The sequence below is a fragment of the Parasteatoda tepidariorum genome, chromosome 3 (genome assembly GCF_982258835.1).
Source record: "Parasteatoda tepidariorum strain Cologne lab strain chromosome 3, Ptep-v5.0, whole genome shotgun sequence".
Lineage (NCBI taxonomy): Eukaryota > Metazoa > Arthropoda > Arachnida > Araneae > Theridiidae > Parasteatoda > Parasteatoda tepidariorum.
In genome coordinates this window covers 120,244,629-120,264,044 of record NC_141757.1, presented here as the reverse complement: position 1 = coordinate 120,264,044, position 19,416 = coordinate 120,244,629, and the positions used below count along the sequence as shown (strand labels likewise).

The 19,416-nt window shown below is 29.0% G+C and overlaps 2 protein-coding genes across 4 annotated transcripts in view; both read left to right on the top strand.

The window, feature by feature from the left end:
• LOC107441829 (calcineurin-binding protein cabin-1) overlaps window positions 1-6,967 on the top strand; it is a 74,655-nt gene extending 67,688 nt beyond the window's left edge. For all 3 annotated transcript variants that reach the window (XM_071184738.2, XM_016055212.5, XM_071184741.2), the window contains 3 exons: window positions 425-668; window positions 1,913-1,984; window positions 3,025-6,967. In XM_071184738.2, the coding sequence (XP_071040839.1) occupies window positions 425-668; window positions 1,913-1,984; window positions 3,025-3,138 (430 nt within the window). In that variant the 3' untranslated portion in view covers window positions 3,139-6,967. The remainder of the gene's footprint in view (window positions 1-424; window positions 669-1,912; window positions 1,985-3,024) is intronic.
• Window positions 6,968-11,502: 4,535 nt separating this feature from the next.
• On the top strand, window positions 11,503-17,887 carry LOC139426737 (uncharacterized). Its single transcript, XM_071186565.2, has 2 exons — window positions 11,503-11,566; window positions 12,787-17,887. The coding sequence occupies exons 1-2, from the start codon at window positions 11,503-11,505 to the stop codon at window positions 14,700-14,702; spliced, it is 1,980 nt and encodes a 659-aa protein (XP_071042666.1). The 3' UTR covers window positions 14,703-17,887.
• Window positions 17,888-19,416: the final 1,529 nt, after the last annotated feature.

Sequence of the window (19,416 nt, the reverse complement as noted above, 5' to 3'; positions counted from 1 at the left end):
TGAGTACTTTAACTTTTGTGTTGAAAATTATTCGTACTCTTCAACATTTGAGGTTTCTACAAAAAAAAATTTTTTTGGTTGCAGGGAACTAGGGAAATATTTTTTTTAAAAAATTTAATTTTTGAAAACTTTAATAAAGATATAACGCATTGACCCTTTCAAAACAAACATTTATGTCTTAACTTTTTTCTAAGAAAAAATAGTTCTGAAACTACAAAAAATTCTGATTTTTGAAGGATATGATTATTGGAAATAGCCTGTTAAAATTATAAAATTTGCCCTGTCTATAAAACTATTCAGGCTTCTTGATTTGTATGCATACTATTCACATTTTGTAAGATCTAAACAACTTTAACACAATTAACATAAATAATAAAGTGATTTTTATCATTTTATATCTAACAAATGAAATTACTTTATGTAGAAAATACATGAGAGATACTGACCGAGTCGTTTTAGTGCGAGAAGCATATGACTGCTGCGTGAATATTCTTCGAGATCAAATGAACTCCTTACTTCAAGAAGAACCTCCGCCTGAAGAAAGTAGGCTAATATGTTGCCTTTTAGAAATTTACAGATCATGCCAAACTTTGCTGAAAGCTGGAATTTATGTTGATGAAACCAATGAACTTTTAGTGGAAGCATACACCATGTACAGAATTGGAGAGGTAATGCCATATTCACACTGATTAATATTTTGTAGCAATTTTTCAATTAACGGGATAAACGGGATATTATTTTTCTTCAATTGGAAATTTTCTGATTTTTTTTTAATTCCTTTTAATATTTTTCTTATTCTTTGTCAGATTTTTTTTTTCCGAAAATAGTAAAAAATAATCACCATGCTAAAAATTTTCAATTATACACTAATTATTACTATTACCTATTAACTAATTAAAAACTTCTTAAATAAAATTACTAAAAATAATATTAAGTAGTTTCTAATTAGTTCTAATTAATTAAATTGACTAATCTAATTAACTAATTAAAAACTTCTTAAATAAAACTACTAAAAACAGTATTAAGTATTTTTTTAATTAGTTAGTAGGTAATAATAATAATTAGTGTATAATTGAAATTTTTTAGCACAGATGGTTATTTTTTAGTATTTTCGATAAAAAAAATCTGAAAATGAATAAGAAAAATTATTAAGGTTATTAATAAAGTAAATTATTATATTGTAAAAATTGGAGGTTAGTTGTTGGCAATTAAACTTTTTCAAAATCGTATTTTTGTATAAATTTATATGTTTTGCCAATTTAATTAAGATTATGTACTTTCAGCTGAAATTAAAAAAAAATAAGAGAGGATTTTTTTTAAATTTAAATTAAGATTTAAAGTTTGAAGTTAATATATTTTTTAAAAATTAAAGGAAATATTTCTAAGAGAAAAGGTTGATACTGCAAAAAATTCTGCTGATAAGTATCTGTCCTATCCTACTGTTTAATTTGCATGAGCTTCTGTTAATTTTGTTCTCAAACTGCAATCCCATTGTTGTCGCAAATTATTGTAATTTTTAAAACAATATTTTGTTTTTTTTTCTAATTTAATAGCAACATTTATTGAAGAATTTTTTTAACTAATTTTGAAAAGTTGGTGAGAATAAATTTTCAGGACACACAGTACATCACATCTCATTCTCCTATTACTTTGTACCATTATTATTTCCATTGGAAAGTTAAAATTTTTCTAGTAATTTAATTCCATTATTTCCTATTAATTTAATTAGATCATTTTTATTTAATATTTTAAAAACATTTACTGATATTTTAATTTTTATATTTTAATTTTATATTTTAATATGTATATTTTAATTATATTTTATTGTATATTTTATTGTATTTTATTGTATTGTATATCGGCTGTATATTTTAATTTTTTAAAAATTATGTATTTTTTTATTTTATTTAAGGTTGATCCTTATCCTTCAGTCTTGGACCAAGCAACAAAGTTTTGCCAACTGCAGCTTGGAAAGTCATATTCGGTAATACATTTTACTAAAATGTGATTGTCACATTAGTTTAATATGGAAAATCATTTGTTTTACACTTAATAAATTTGATTTTGCTCCTGTCTTTTTTGTTCTTAAACAAAATTTTCTTGGATATGTGTATAGTTACTTCTCTATTTACTTAATTCATAATGTAGCTTTTATTAAAATATAACTATAGATCAAACAATATATGTGCGGAATCTTACAGCTATTTATATTGTTTTTTCTTTTTATTTTATTTTCTGTTTTTACATGTTATTTTTACTTATTTTTACTTTTTGTGTTCTATTTTATTTGTAGTAATTTTTATTAAAAAATTTTTTGAGTGCTCCTCACACTATTGTATTAATATATTTTGCTTTGGCTTTATTGATACAATATCAGAAAGCACTCTGTTTTACGGATATAATCGTGTGGGCTGATGAGAAGACTATATCTTTTTTTTCCGGTTTTTTAAATAAAATTTCATCCTTTTCTTTCTTCGTTTCTTTTAAAACTGTTTGTTATTTTTTTACGTATTATTCCCCCCCTTTTTTTCCATTTTTCTATAATTTTTCTTTGTTTTATTCTTCATTTTGAACTTATATATATATATATATATATATATATATATATATATGTATATATATATATATATATATATATATATATATATATATATATATATATATATTTCCTTTTCCCATCAATATTAATAAAGTTATAAATTTAGTTTTTATTGACAGATAACTATAACACAAACACTGTGGCTTGTTACATCTACATATCATACGTACTTCCCTTTACAAATTGTTTCTATAATGTTATTTGTTTTATTGCTTTTAATATCAGGATAACTATGAGACAGACATATCTATGAAACGTTACTTATATTTCTTCTTTATTTTATAAACTAGACTAATAATGCTGCTCTTTTGCTTTTAATAACAAGATAACTATGAGACAAAAATATTTGCAAAATTTAACAGCCATATATATATTTTCCTTTTGTAAATTTAATTAATACCGTTGCTTTTTTTTTATATATATAGCAAGACAACTATGGGACGACCAGATCTAAATATGCCGTTGGACCAGATATGGGTGAAGTAAACACAAGCTTGATGTATTCTACGGATCCTTGGCAGAAAGGTAAAAGAGCATGATGAACCTGTAGCTCTTTTTAACTGTTACAAATTTTCTTCAGCCCTGTATGTTTGTCATCGACTGTATAAATTATGTTTTGTTACTTGGTTTTTAACCCTCATTGTTTTTTGAACATTTTTATTTGCATGGCTGTATATTTTAATTAATTTGCCAGGTTTATTTCGCTTTTGTGCTCAGTGTTTGTTTATTAAAGTTTTATTATTTCTATTAGACCATGTGCGCACTTGTACAGATATAATTGTGATTACTATTTATATTTCTTGAGCTTGTGAATGAGCACGCTAAAATACACTTTAAAACAATAAATTTTCCAATTCTGAAAACATTTTATGGTTAACTCTTAGTATCAAACATAAACATATTTTGATTTTGTCAATTTTTCAATAAGTTTTATTATAATTTGAAGTTATTTTATAAGCAACTCTCTGATGTTTTCTATACGCTGAATTAATTTTTCGAATTCACTGAAATGTAGCATGTTTTTTTTTCCCACTGAAACTAGTGGAAGAAAATATTTATCACATAAATAAATTTTCCAACTTTAAGATTATTTTATGATTAACTCTCAGTATACATTGAGGTAATTTTTCAAATTCACTGCATTGTAGCATGTTTTTCCACTGGAAGATGTGGAGAAACATATTTAACATTTTAAAATATTAAATTTGTTAGCTTTCAATTGGCTAGTCTTCAGATTGGCTATTTGGACATTAATTTTGCTAATTATTCAGTAAGATTATTTATGAAAAAATCATATTTTGTAAACAGCTCCTGATGTATTAAGTTAACTTTTCCAAATTTGTTAAAATGTTGTATTGCTTTTTCACTAAGCTCGTTAAATTAGTATAATTAGTTAAACTTAATGCAAAGTATTCATATTTTTATAAATAAACGTTTTAGTCATATTTTGAAGTTACATAAGCTTAACAAAAAATTTGTTTTACACTTTCTAAAACAGTGAAAATTTGTAATATAGTACTTTAGTATAACAATCCATTTGTGATAACTCGAATTTGATAGAGTCACCAAAAAACTTAGCAGTTGCTTTCATGAAGAGTTGGCTTTTTTTCTCAGTTTAAATTGTTAAAATTTTTTTAATTTTCTCTGAGTCATATTCAGCAATAAACACTTCTTTCACTCTTGACTGCAAATAATAAGTACAAAGCTTATCCAGAACTTAGAGTTTGAAATGATTTATATAGCATGCATCTACATTTTGAATACTTTCTTTTCCAAATTTATATGCAATATAAGAAAGCATTGATGCTGAAAATGAAAACAAACCAGAGAAAAGTAAACAAGTCTTCTTATTATCCATTGTTAATTCCCTTTTCTTCCACTTTATTGATCTGACTTGTTAAATCTAATCTCATTAGATTACAAGATTATGTTTCTTCCATTATGTGGTAATTTATTTATTATCTTTCGTATTGTGTTTATTATATTTTTTCAATTATGAAAAATAGAGTATTCTGTAAAAAAAAAAATTTAAATTATAAAATGAAATTAGAGATTAAAAAACCTTATTAAAAAAAATCAAAGTGACAATAGTAATCAAGATATTGCACTTCGAGTTGTAGTAAATTGAATAAGAATCTGTAATTAACTCTAATAAGTATCTGTATGTAATAAGAATCTCTAAGGAATTTGTTTATATTCAGTAGATATATATAAAAACCTTTTTAGGCCTTTTTTAAGATAAATATTGAATGCAATATTTAACAAAAGATTTTCCCATGTAAAATTTCTTTTGTAGCCTTCTAAACAGCAATCACTGCCTATGTCAATGCAAGGAACAATGATTTTTGAAGCTTCTATGGCATAAATTTATTGAATTCTTGTAAAATAATTTAAGTACAGTAGAAAGATCGATTCATTGGGAACAATAGGTACAAGAAAACGTCAAACGTGGGTTGGCAAACGAATGGAAAAAGTTGGAAAAGTAATGCACTTGAAAATGAGTAAATTTACAATACGAATAAAAAGATTTTAATTGAAAAAATTGTCTACTTACTGTAAACTATTTGCAATGAAAAAAGATAGATGAATTAACAAATTTATTTAGTTAAAATATACAGGAATTTTAGTTTGACCACTCATTCTTCATGATGCAAATAAATTTTTGACATTTGTAGTTGGAAACAGAGAATAATCAAATTCTGCAAATGTGGTACTGGTTGAGGTTCCGTTTCATCATCCTAATTAGAAATAACTTGACAACTAAACATTCTCAAAGATGAAATAACTTGAATGTTTTTAGAATGTCTGTGAAATTTCTGAACCTCTGTTAGTTTCTAAAATGATCTAAAAACCCGTAATAAGAAAAGCATTTTTGACGGTTCCAGTGAAACTAGGTGATGGGAAAACAAAAGATGCAGGAACGATGGATCAAGTTTTGACTGTATTTGTAATTAATAGTGAAATTAAAAGACACAGTTGCACTTTAAAGAAAGACAATAGTATCAAATGATAAGCTCATTAAATTAGTATAATTTGTAAACAACTCTCAAATACATATACACACTTTTAATTCAATATAATTTACATCTTTCTGATGTATTCAAATTTCTGATGGATTCAAATGTATTTCTTTTAGCTTACATACAATTTAAAAGCTGTTGCCATATTGCCAACTTTATGCTGAATGATTTTAAGACATTATCCATTTAATAGTATCCAATGGCAAATTGACAGCCATGCTACCCATGAAAAGCTTATTTGAACACTCTAAAATTAGAACACTATTTTCACTTAGTCCCAACCTCTTGTTAGCTGCTCTTATGGGAATTATTATCCCCCCCCCCTTGCTTCATTGAGAACTGATGAAAATAATTTAAAATTAAGAATTTTAGTTTATTTGGAAATCATAAAAGTGGTCTTTGAATCCTTAATTAAAGAATATTTTCAAAACATGCCTTTTTAAAAACTAGTCTCTAAACTTTTTACTTAGAAAGTCCCAAAATTCATGCGGGAAGTAATTTTGATAGATAACACAGATTTTATTTAAAAATTGGGAGTTTTTATTTATTTAAAAAGTATAGGCATGGATAGCATATTAAGCAAATCTCCACCCTGGGTTTGCCCGCACTTGTGCATTCTTTTATCGAAATGTTAAATTACCATTATACATAGTTGCAGCTGAATTAATGTTTAGTTACAGCATACATAGTTACAGTTGAGTCGGGCTCTATTTCTTTTTTCTGTTTATGGGGATGATGGTATAAAACTTACACTTATGACCTTTTCCCTCATTTTTTCTTTCTATTGCATGAAAGTGCATTTGGCTATCCAATTTTGGGGGATTTACATGACATGAAATTCAATAGTTCATCATAATTCAACATTGCTTAACAATAAAAATGTGTCACTTTTCTGTTTATTAAGTGCTGAATTTTTAATAGCCTCAAATTATCAGCTGCTGTTATTGCATTAGAAGCATTTTGTTGCATAAGCGATCCGTTATTCAAATCTTGCTTTAATTTTGGGATGCTCTTATTGAGCAATTTTGATAATATTTACATGTATTTAGAATATACTTATTCAACAAAGTTTTGAAGAGAAAAAAATTGCACACTATTTTCTTAGCTTGAGAAAAAAAAGTGAGCTGTAAATATTTTTATTTAATGATCTCTGTCTTGTAATGAGAAATTTTGTTTCCTTGCATTTTGTAAATTATTCTTCATTGTTGTAAATAATTCATTTTTCAAGAAGCAAAATTTGTTAAATATTCATTTTTGTCATTTATTTTCATTTGTATTGCATGGCAAATGCTAAAATAAAAATATTATTTTTGTATTTCCATTTGGAAAATAAAATTATTTTCTCCTATTTGTGTTCGGTATCATTTTCTTTATAAAAATATTTTATCTCCTGCACGACTTTATGTTGTAGTTTTTCTCCCAAATGTATATATTTAATCAATTTACCCGGTTATTGTCTGCTTAATGTTGTTCTATTATATCAAATTTATTTTATTAATTTTCTTGGCATGATAGTTGCAATACTTTATTCAGTTTTAAATGTTTTTTTGTGATTTTATTTCAAATTAATGCTGTTATCTAATGTAAATGTACCAATTTAAGTGTAACTCTGCACTTTAACAGGCTGGTTATAAATTGACCCCTTTGTCCCCCTTTTTTTTACTGGGTGATACAAATTCTGCTTCTGGCTCACTCCCATCACAGTGCTGAGGTAAAATATCCTCAGTGGGAGGTTTTCGTCGTTTCCCTCTCCATTTAACACATGTGAGTTAGTTTAATCGAAAAGTGCTCCACGAAGGTTAGTTTTCCCTAATGCTTGATCTAGGAATTGCCTTGTTTTCCAAATTGGGTTCAAAATTAAAAGAGGTTATGGAGTTGAACATTATTAGTCTCAGATCATGTCTTATTTGTTATGTGTTTGAATGAAATTTGTGAACATTATAATAATGATTAGACTTGATGAAAAAGTATAAAAGGAAATAATATAATCTGCTGACTTTAAATATTTTTATTTTAACCAAAATGTAGGTTGTCGCACTTCTTGTTACTCCTTCACTTTGTCACAAACTACCCCAATTTCACAAACCCCCTTCAAGCTCTACATCAATTGTAGACGGCCCCTAAAAACGATTGTCCAGCTTTAACAACTATGATCATAGTGATATAATTTAAAAATTAAAATAATTTAAAATAAAATTTTTTAATTAATAAATGAAAACTTTCTTCTTACCTGTTGTTGTTAATTAATGTGTATTCAGTAGAGCTGTATTATGAGAATTGGAAATTTAAAAATGCTGTTTGGGAAATTAAAAAAGCGTGCACTTTTCTTCCCACTGCCTACAGCCACCATTTTTAATGATAAAAATATCTTTCCAACTCCAGTTTAAATTTTTTCGGTGTAGGATCACGTTTCAATGAAAAAAGGACGATGTTGACCTTTTAAAACTCCATAAAGTTCATTACAAATATTACATAAGAACTTATAGGGAATCCTTGTTTTAGTGACAAGAAATGGTATGAGCAATTCTTGCGTTAGTTAAAATCCTCTTAGTTTTGTAATCTTTGTATATCAAAAAACAAAATAATTAAAGAATTGGGAACAAAATTACTCTTGGAAAATATTTAAATGAAAGTTGGAAAATATTTCATCTCTTCGAATTTCTAACTTTTATTAAATGAATTTCTTTTACTTCAAGTTATATCTTTTATTTGAAATTATTCCTAAAGCTTTTGAAATTATATTATTACAGTAATTGTCGAAGTTCAAGTAAAAAAATTCAAAATAAAAAGTAATGTTTTTAAAAACCACGTTTTTGTAGTGGAGAATAATAATTAAAAAAAAATTTGAAAAACGAAAAACGTGGGGCGCATGAAATACATAGCAGTAATGTTATATTAGTGTGTGTATGTGTGCTCTTGAGAATATGTGTAATTGTATATCTGTAATATCTGTAATTGTAATTGTATCTGAATGTGGACGTGGAATATGTTTGTGTATATGTATGTGGATGTATATGTGGCTGTACATGTGTATGAGTAAGAAAATGTGTATATGTATGTGTATATGTACTGTTATGTATTTCATGCTCCCCACGTTTTTCGTTTTTCAATTTTTTTTTAATTATTATTCTCCACTACAAAAACGTGGTTTTTAAAAATATTACTTTTTATTTTGAATTTTTTATTTTAAATTATAATTTTTTTAATTTTTTTTTATATTTTTCAAAAATTATTACTTTTTAATTATTATTCTTCACTGCAAAAAACGTGGTTTTTAAAGATATATATTTTTATTTAGATTATTTTTCTTGGTAAAGAGTAATCAAGGCTACTACAAGACCACTACTAAAATAATAGAACTTTCATTTTGAATTAAGGATACAAAAATTTTAAAGAAATAAAATATTTAAAGAAAAACAATACCTCTACGACTTTCATTAGTTTTATGCTGATGACAACCAAGACAATCTGGAAATGAATGAGGAAAAACTGGATCCTACCGCGTGATTTTTCAGCCAATAAAAATACTCCGACAATAAAAATCTTTTCATCTGACATGTAATTTGAAATAATGGAATCGACAACAAAAGACAATCTCGAAAAAATTTTTTTTTTTTTTAAATTTTAATTTCATTTTACTTTGTATGTCTTTTTTCTTTTCATTTTCATGCATTGTCATCCAATTCTGAACTATGTGCCAAATTTGAAGTTTGTAGCTAGTCGGGAAGTTAGTTTAAAATCGATTACAAAATTCCACCCGGACAGACATACACGAAGGCAAGTTTATATAAACGTGGTAATAAAATAGAGATCTTATGACTTTCTTATTACGTAAGCATAGAAAATGTTTCGTAGTTTGCTTATTTTTGTTGAAAAGGAAGTTTAAAAAAAAAATTTGATTGGACCCCTAACTGTAAGAGCAAAATTTTCCCCCTCCCCTTTTATTAACACTATTCTTGATTACAAATCATTATACAAAATTGCATTTCGTTCCCTCTAAAAGTACGCCAAAGGTCATTTTATAATCAATGGTGCTCTGGTATGACATTGATATCAAAACTAAACCTATAATTTTATAATCACTCTATTTTCAAGGGGCTTAAATACAATCTAGAATTTTGTGCACCCTGCAAACTATTTACGTCAGAATATTTACGGAGTAAAAGCTGCTATTTGATTAAATAATTTGATAAATAGCGAAGTTACGGAAACAGTTAAAAATTTTGTTTTTGAGTAAAATAAGAGAACTTTTTTAATAGTAATTTTCTGTAGCGCTAGTTAGTTGAGAAACTTTTTTAATAGTTATTTTCTGTAGCTCTAGTTAGTTGAGAAACTTTTTTAATAGTAATTTTCTGTAGCGTTAGTAGACAACAATGGAAGTATCAAAACTTTGAGGGGAAAAAAAAACTCGAATTGTATTCATAAATAAAAGAAGCCATTTTAGCACTTCGGATTTAAACTCTGCAATTGCAATACTAAAAAAGTAAAAACGTATAAAGGAACTGGTTTTAGATTTATTTAATAACTCTTTCGCTTTTATTAATTTAGATAATGATTCGTCAGAGTTTAAAAAAGATTTTGCTCTTTTTAACCCTAAAAAATAATTTCCAATCTTTGATATGTGCGTAGTTAATACTTCATTTTTTACCGAAGGATATTAAAATATATACACACTGCTGTCTTGTGAGGACATCGTGTATATGTGTGTAAACTGTACAGTGATTTAAAGAATCACCTAAATAACTTTTGTGGTAATGATCAGATTTTCCGGTTCTAATTACCAATATTTGTGAGGTTTGAAAAGTTGACCTCAAAAAAAAAAAGAAATTTAGATTTTTGACCCTGAAAATGAAGAGAAGGAGTAAACGCAACCTGCAGAGGAATGGTCTTACTAGTTTATTTAAGAATGTCATCAACAGTTTGATAAAATAAGTTTAAAAAAATAAATTTAAACCCTTTTGGAGTTTTAAAGTTTAGATAACAAAAATTTGATTTTTAATAACTCCAAAACAATTTCGAAATTTAAAGAAAAGAGAATGATGTGTTGCACATATTCAAGCATAAAAGTATGTGACTGCTTTAAAATTATTACTCTATCTCTAATAATTTTTGTCTAAAATACGCTGCTCAAAAGGACAAAAGTGTATTTTTAATTTAACAAAATAACTGAAAAATGAACGTCCGTAATACGTTTATTTATTTGATAGTACTTTAATTTCAGAATCTTCCGAAATTTCTTTTTTTTTTTATTATTCAATATTTGTTGTTTTAAAAAAAACCAAGATGATTTTTTTTAAGTAAAACATTGGCTGTGAGGAAAAATTTTGTATTTCAATTCTCTTTAATTGTACTATGTAAGAGGGAGCCGTGGTTGCTCAGGGTATAGAACATTCGCCTTCCAATGAGATAAACCGAGTTCGAATCCCAGCAATGGCTGATCAATACGAATTCCTCATCCGGCTTGCCCCGACTACAGTTCTGACGCAAAATGTCCCTCAGTGTAGATGGATTATGGGTTAGAGTCTCCTTGCCGTCAGATTAACCGCGGGAGTTTTTCTTGGTTTCCTTTTCCATGTAACGCAAATGCGTGTTAGTCCCATCAAAAAGTCCCCCTAAATTTCTCCCTATCCTGGAGTGGTTTAGGCCATCTCTAGGAGTTCTCCTTATCCGATTTGACTTAGGGGGTTTTTAAACTTTGGTTCGCAAAATGAAAATGGGTACTAAAATGTTTAACATGGAGATACCTTTAAAATAAGCATCGGATCGGGAAAAAAATAATAAATAAAAACATACTTATTTGATATTTAGAAAACATATCGAATGACTGCTTCTCTTTTCCCACAACTTGGGGGTAAGGATAATGGCAACTATGGATGATGGGGTATGGCTATGGATGATGAACCTAAATCTGCAATAAAAAATACTGGTTCCTTTGTGAAAATTTGGAGTATCTGCCACCTCTAGGGGTGAAGAGGGGGTCTCTTAAAATTATTTTATAGAACATTTTTAGATTTTTGTTAACATGCGCATTTTCTTGTCACACTTAACGTTTTCCATATTTTTTGGAAGCCCTGTGTATTAAAAGGATTTAAACATATGGTGCTTTAAATTCCAAATTACAGTGAACAGACCGGCAGAGTCAAAATATCGGCTATCTTTTTGCCTTCTTATAAATTGAGTAAAATATAAATCATGTGTATACGATGCAATATAAACAAATTATAGGTACAACATTGGTAAAATTTCTCTTGGATTATAAAGACTTTTAGGGGGTAGAGCATAACATGCGTATTTTGTCTCATTTCAAACTTTTTTCGTAAAATTAAATTTGGCTCAAAAGTATTGAACACAAAGTCTGTGGGAATTATAATGTTTATGAAGACAATATCTCCCATTCTTCAGAATCAGAATAAATATTTTAGTTAACAAAATAATGTAATAAAGTAGAAAACAGCGGACAAAGAGCAAATCAAATAGTTAAATGATGCAGACAGCCGTTTCGGTGCTATAATAAGTACTGACATCAGCATTAATGATTGTTTTTGTTACAGTACCGAAATGGCTATCTGTGTGTTCTTGATTTATGCTTTTTCGTTTTCTAGTTTATTATACTCAAGTACAGAGATAATCCCTTCTTTCTTTTAATACACAATATTGTGGTTGTGTTGTATCAATTTTAGTAAAATTATTCCTATTGGGTATCCCAGGGAAGACTGGCGGCATAAAAAAATTAATAAAAGAATAAATAAACTGTTTGCAGTGTTCTGCTTAAGAAATCAAGATTCAGTCTCACCGTATTGCAAAATTATTTACAAATCTCATCAACAAATGGCGCTGCGGAATACAAAACTGTAAAACAATTTTTTCTCGTGGATGTCACACCGTTGCAGCTGAAATATTTGCAGAGACATAGTTAATTTCTCCTCTTTTTGCTTCACGTTGTTGTTGCTTTTAGTAGTCATTTTGAAATATTGTTTTATATTTAGAAAACATGCGTAGACGAATTTCGAAACAAATTATGCTGAAGTAACTTGTTTCTTAAACAGAACGCATTAAACAGTATTTCATTTGAATCGTCGATTGTTTTTGGAAAACCTGGTATCTTCATACAGAATACAATTTAGATTTGTTAATGCCATGTTTTTTTTTCCTTTTCTTTATTTATAGAATTGGCAAAATCACTTGTCCTGCCTACACCGGCCACTGAATCGAGAAGCAAAGTCGAACTTAAAGGCGTGCAAGATCCAGTTTTAATTATTCCTATTGATGCTAAATTTAGTAACGTCATCAAGAAGTCCAACATTGCTCAGTGTGCCATGATCTCGCCTCAAATGGTCCACGTTGAAAAACCAAAAGCAGAAAATTTACAGGCATGTTCTGTGGCTTTCTTACCTGTAGCATCCATGTTTTCTAAAGAAGCCACTGGTCACCCAAACGTTGTTCCATCAACTTCTCTTCTTTCTTGTCAGGCATTCGAATGCTTCGACGTCCTCACCACACTGATGCAGGCATCTGGGTACCAAGTAGCCCACCAGTCAAATGTTTTACACAAAAATGATTCACCTGTTCCTATTAATTTACATAAATCTAAATCTAATACTAAGGAAGCGGTACCCCAATGTGCAAAATATAAATCAACTTCTTCGCACGCAAAAATAGAAGGTGGAAAACCAAAACGAAGGAAAAGGAAAGCTACGACACAAAAAGTAGAAGGACTTAATTTATGCAAACGTGAATCAACGTCAACAAAGCCCATTGTAAGCAGTACGATTGCAAATTCCATAGCTGAGATTAAGGTTCCTACTGTTGTAAGTAGTGCTAAAAAATCAAAGCAAGAAACAGTAAAAGCAGGTTTTAATGCTGCAAACTCTAATCAGACCAGCGTTATCTCAAAAACTCCCGATTTTAATTCTGGGGTAAGTGTCATAGTAAAAAGTCCCCCTTCTTTGCCACAGTCGTCTCCTCATCCATGTGATGACGGCCATTCTGAACCTATTTGCTTAGTAAAGGGATCCGATGAATCTGGTATCAAAGATCAGAACTTAGATTTTATAGAAAACAATGAAGATTCTTCCGCGTCTTCTAATCTTGAAGCATTTATAATTGAAAGTTGTGCCAAAGAAATTCTTGACTACATAAAACAAAAAATAGAGGATACTGTTATGAAATCAAAACTTACTGGGCAGTTACCTACATTTCTTGATGAGACTTTTAAAATAGCTTCCAATAGTAGTATTGGTATGCCACCAGTTATGTCAAGCATGACAGATGGAAACAATGAAAAATGTTTGAATGAAAGTTTTGGAATCGTTGAAACGAATAAATCAATTAAGACAAAGAAAAGTTCTTTAACGTTTAATGAGAAGCAAACTTCCAAAGATATCAGCGAAAAGATCTCATCAATGGAAGATAGTCAGTTGTCCGAATCCTTGGAATCAGAACAAAATCATTTCACTGAAATAATTAATGATATATTGAATAACGCAGAAAGCTGCGATAAGAGGCAAAAAGAAAATGCCGCAGAGGTTTTCGTTCCCGAAATCGAAGAAAAATTAAAAACTGATGAGGAGCGGACATCTACAGTTATAATAAATACCATCGGTTCAAAATCTCTGAGCGCAAATGAATGCATTAATCTAGTTCAAAATGATGAAATCGAAAACTCTGAAACAGAAACAAAGCCAATTAGTTGTAAAGAACGTACATTAACTTGCTTCGTTGCTGATGAAGATGACGAAAAGACTTTGGAGAACGAAGACAATTCCCGAACTATTGAAAACGCTGATAACTTTGGTGATTCAGAATTATTAAAATTAAGTTTTGAGACTGAAAATATGAGCGAGATAACTCCATCAAAAAAAGAAAATATTTGTTCGTTAGAAAATGAAGAAAATTCAGATACAATGGATGCGGATTTGAAAGAGGATCCTAAATTATCAGTTGATTTTAACGGTTCTCAAAATGAAACGAATTCGGAAGTCAAATGTGAAGTTTCAGACGAATTAAGCAAAGATTCTTCCACTCAGTTTGTTACTTGTTCTTCAGAGTTTGAGGAGGATCCTGATGATACGCCAAAAGAATAAAGAGAAAATACAACAGAGGCTTTTGTGACTTGGATGTTGAAGACGGTCTTCAGCTATTTAAACTCAAGGATACGTAAAGTCTTCCAGTTATCAAAAAGGTTGAACTGACCAAGTTCATCTTTGATTGAAGCGATTGAAGGCATCATCCAGTTTACAAGTTTCCCTGAATCTCTCCCTATCATTAATAGAGGTACAAACTTTAAAGTTAAAGGGTAAAAGGGGACTTTTCCACTGAGAACGATTCGCAAATACAAAGGAAGATAGAAACCGAGGGCTCATTTTCAATTAATTGTGCGAAAGCTCAGAATATAAGGCAACCTTAAAATTTGCTCAGTGTAGACCGGATGCTCCGCTGATTCAACTTCAAATCATGGTTTATAAATTTGGTCAGTTACAAATTAAGTCAGTTTTTATAATAAATAAGAACTACATTGTAAATTAAGTCAGTAGCAGTTGCCAAGATGTTTAAAAAAAATTACTTTTCTCTATTTGAGATCGCAACGATAGAATACGTCATCTGGGAAGAAGACTAATTGCATGTCTTGACCTTCTCCCCTTCCGTCTCCTATTCTTAATAAGTTAGATCTTCTATATAAGATCTTATAAGCATAAAAGTTACCTAGAGAACTTAATTTTTTCTGGAGTTTTATAAACAAGAATAACTTTTTGAGCTTTTGCCTTAATTCACTCTTAAGAGCGTTCGGCAGTGATCACCTTTCGTATTTGCAACCTCGTGTTTAACTCCTGAAAGTGATTGTTTCAACGTATTCTACGCCCACTTAAAGTTTGTAATTCTATAAATGAGACACCCTGTATAAACTAATTCTAAAACTTTGGTTAATTTTGTATGTTTCGTTTAGCTGGGTGCATAGAAATTCATTTTTCTTAATTTTTTAAACTTCCATTTTCCTTTGTTTATAATTTTCTTTGAACGTCAATTTTGTTCAGTGTTAAAAAAAAAATTGTAAAAAATAATAATAAATAGGGTAAACCAACCAGTGAAGGAACACTACCCAGTGAAGGAACATTTCATATATATTGATTAAAAATAAGAATTTGAAGTTTTTCTTTAGATTGATTGGTAACAATAGCTTACTGCCAAACAATAGGAAGTCATCTAGCAATGTTTTGGATTACCTGGTCAAATAGGCTTCTCTGGAAAAATTTTTGAATATGTTATTATCTCTGCAACACCTTGTTTCTAAATTATAAGGTGAGTGTTTGTATTTATATGTTTGAAGTGGAATTAATTGCATGTAATAGTTTTATTTTTCTCACTGTGAAAAAGAGAATTCAAAATATAGTTATTGAAGTTACGTTTTTTTTTTTTAAGCATCATAGCTTAATAAAATATTGAGATAAGGGGGTGTTTATTCACTGGATCACCAAACGATGAAAAACCAATGAAGGAACAAGTGCTCTTTTACTGTTTTTTTTTTTCTAAGTTAATGAAAATAAAAGATAAACTTTAATTTTCTTGTACGTTAAGTGATGTTCCGCATCAAAAGTATGTTAAAAATACGAAAAACAACTTCTAACTAGTGAGGGAACAGACATGTTCCTTTACTGGGCATAGATTTCCCAGTGAATGAACAGTATGTGTTAATATGTTGACACTTTAATTTTCAATTCATGATTACAAAAAAAGTTAACATTTTCCAAGTATTTATATGTTATAATTTCAGGAATAGGCTTGTTTTTAAATATTTGTATGGCTTATAAGTTCATAAAGAGCATTAAAAATAACCAAAATTAAGTGTTCCTTTACTGGACGTTCATTCACTGGTAAGAGCTGTTCCTTCACTTGGTCTTCTTACTACTTGTTATTTGAACCTCCAAAACTTTAAAACAATATTATGTAAGCTCTCTAAAAATTTTTTTACATAATTTGCAATTAGTAAGAAATATGAAGACACTGTCATTTGACTAAAATTACGAATTTTGAAATTAATATGATTTTTTAAAAGGCAAGCGAAGCTTAAGTGTTCCTTCACAGGTTAGTTTACCCTAAATAAAACAAAAAATTGTCAACAAAAAAAAGTTATCGGAGGTGTAGATTTTTTGGTGACTTTTCGCTTGCACCTGGCTAACCGAAAAGTTTCGTTAATTTATATGAGACATTCATCAAAATGTTGAACAGTTTTGAACGCACAGTTATATGAATAGTTTCGTGGAAAAAGTTCTGGATGGAAAAGAATTTAGTGAATTGTTCAACTTAGTGAATTTAGGAGCATCAGCTTTAGAAAAGCAGGACTTTTACAAAGCAAATTTTTCAATTGAAAACCATCTTATTTAATAAGGTGACTGGAATTTTTTTTGTTTTTGATATTTATAACTACAGCGGATTATGGATTAGGAACTGGGTGTAATCGATAACAAGATTCTAAACCGATTCTAAATCGATTTTAGAAAATTAATATAACGGCACAAATAAAGTGTAATATTTGCCACTCGTGTGAGTGATATCTTCAGTTTTTTCCCCCCCGTCTTCAGCGAAAGTTAAATGGGTTTTACACATTGGAGGGTAAATACTGTAATTAATATTCTAAAGATTACAAATACAATAAAAATGTGGAATTGCGTAATTTTTAAGCTTAGGCGTAAAAATAATTCGAACGTAGTATCCCGGAAATCTTATTTTGAATTATAACGCCACTAGTATTGACCTTTGTACGGTTCTCCATCTATGAGATTAAAGCATAGTTTTAACCCTCCCCCCCCAAAAAAAAGCATTCTTTGTAAGAATACCGTTTGAAACTTTTTATTCACATACAAAGGCATTTAGGGGAAATTTTATCTCAGTTATGAGTCCATTGTTCACCAATAATGGAATCACCAATCATAGAATTTTATTAAAATTGTCTTAGTTGCCTAGCAAACAAAGAATAATTTTAATTAATGTTTTCCTAAACAATGGATAATTTTACAAAAGTTCTGACATGTTCTAAAAAGAGAATAATTTGACTGTTCAGGATACAAACTTAAACATTACGAAATATCCCTTAACACCGCGAACTCTTCCCTCGAACCTGCTTCCACTAAGCTCTTCATGTGGTATTGAATGTTATTCTTGAAATTACTTATTATCTAAAACAAAAATACCTCAGTGTTATCTTCGATGTGCTAATATTTATTCTGTCTGCACTAACTTATTGCGGGTAATAAAACTTGTTGTTTTAAATTACTATTTTTAGTTTTTGTAGTAGTTTTCAATTAAATACGTTTAAATGTCTTACAGATGAACAAAGCAATGAGTTAAAAGATACTCTTATGTTAAGTGACAAATTCTTCCAATTGAAATCTGGCTATTAAGGAAACACTCTTTCGCACCTACAACCGCAAAAAGGAAAGTGCAGATAATCCATCATATCTAAAAGAAAATTTGTCTCCAAGAAATACCTAGAAACTAGAAATAGTTACAGAATATTGCTAAAAAAAATCAAACTTTGTCCGAAATACCTAAAATCAGCAAATAACGTCATGTCTTTACAGTTTAAAAATTTGCTACAATTTTTATCACTACAGTTTTTTGCACTACTTATTCAAAACTATGTCCTATGAAAGTGGGAGCATCAAAATTTCGAAAAATACCAACAAATACTAAGAAATATTTACGGAAATTATTTAAAAAAATTCAAATACTGTCCAAAACTTCTAAAATTTGCAGTAAATGTCATATACAGACACTTTTAAAAAAAATTTAGAATTTTTTGCACTGCCACAATCATTTGAAACTTTTTTCAACATGAACATGAAAATTTTTTTTCAATTTGAAACTTTTTTCAACATTCAAAATACCAAAAAGTATCTAGATATATTTTTGGAACTTTTTTAAAAAAAAATTAAATTTTGTTCAAAACGCATGAAATTTGCAGTAAAAGTCTAAATTAGACACATTAAAATTCTATTTTAATTTTTTGCATAGCTAAAATCATTTGATACTTTTTTCACACTAAAATAGGGGTGTCAAAATTACGAAAAATACCAATAAGTATACGCATAAGTACTTTTAGCATATTTTTAATAAACTTTATACTTTGTCCGAAATACCTAAACTCTACAGTAAGCATCATATCCGGACATCATATCAAAATTTCAACAAATCCTTAAAAATATTTATAGAACTTTTAAAAAAAATGGAATTTTGCTCTCCTCATTGATCAATAATTTTCAAACTTGGTGAGGTATATTTAGAAACTTTGTATTTTTATGATACCAAATTTCAAAATTATAGGTTAAGCTTCGAAGAAAAACAAGCAATATTGTCTCATATGCTAATTCACATTTATGAGGGGGGGAAATATCCTTACATGTATTCAACCTATTACACAGCAAGGATATATCCGTATAGATTAGAATAAAATAAAAATAAAATATTTTTCTTTCAAAACAAAAAATAGCTAAAAAAAAAATAAAAACACGACTAGGCGCATCAAGTGGTCATGTTACTTAATTGTTTATTTACGTTGTACTGAAGCTGTACAATGGGCAATGATCTGGGAAAACGGTGGTGGCTCAGAAGATAGAGGCCTTCTAATGAAGTGAACCGGGTTCAAATCCCACTCGATCGCTGGTCAATTTGAATTCCGCACCCGGCTCGCAGCGACCACATTGCTGACGTAATAATATCCTCAGTGGTAGACGGATCATGGGTTAGAGTCCCCTTGTCGTCAGACTAAACGTAGGAGATCTTCGTGGTTTTCCTCTCCACGTA

Coding starts and splice junctions, on each gene's coding strand:
- LOC139426737 (XM_071186565.2), top strand. CDS start 11,503: ATGGCTATGGATGATGAACCTAAATCTGCAATAAAAAATACTGGTTCC. Junction 11,567..12,786: donor TTCCTTTGTGAAAATTTGGA/GTATCTGCCACC, acceptor CTTTATTTATAG/AATTGGCAAAATCACTTGTC.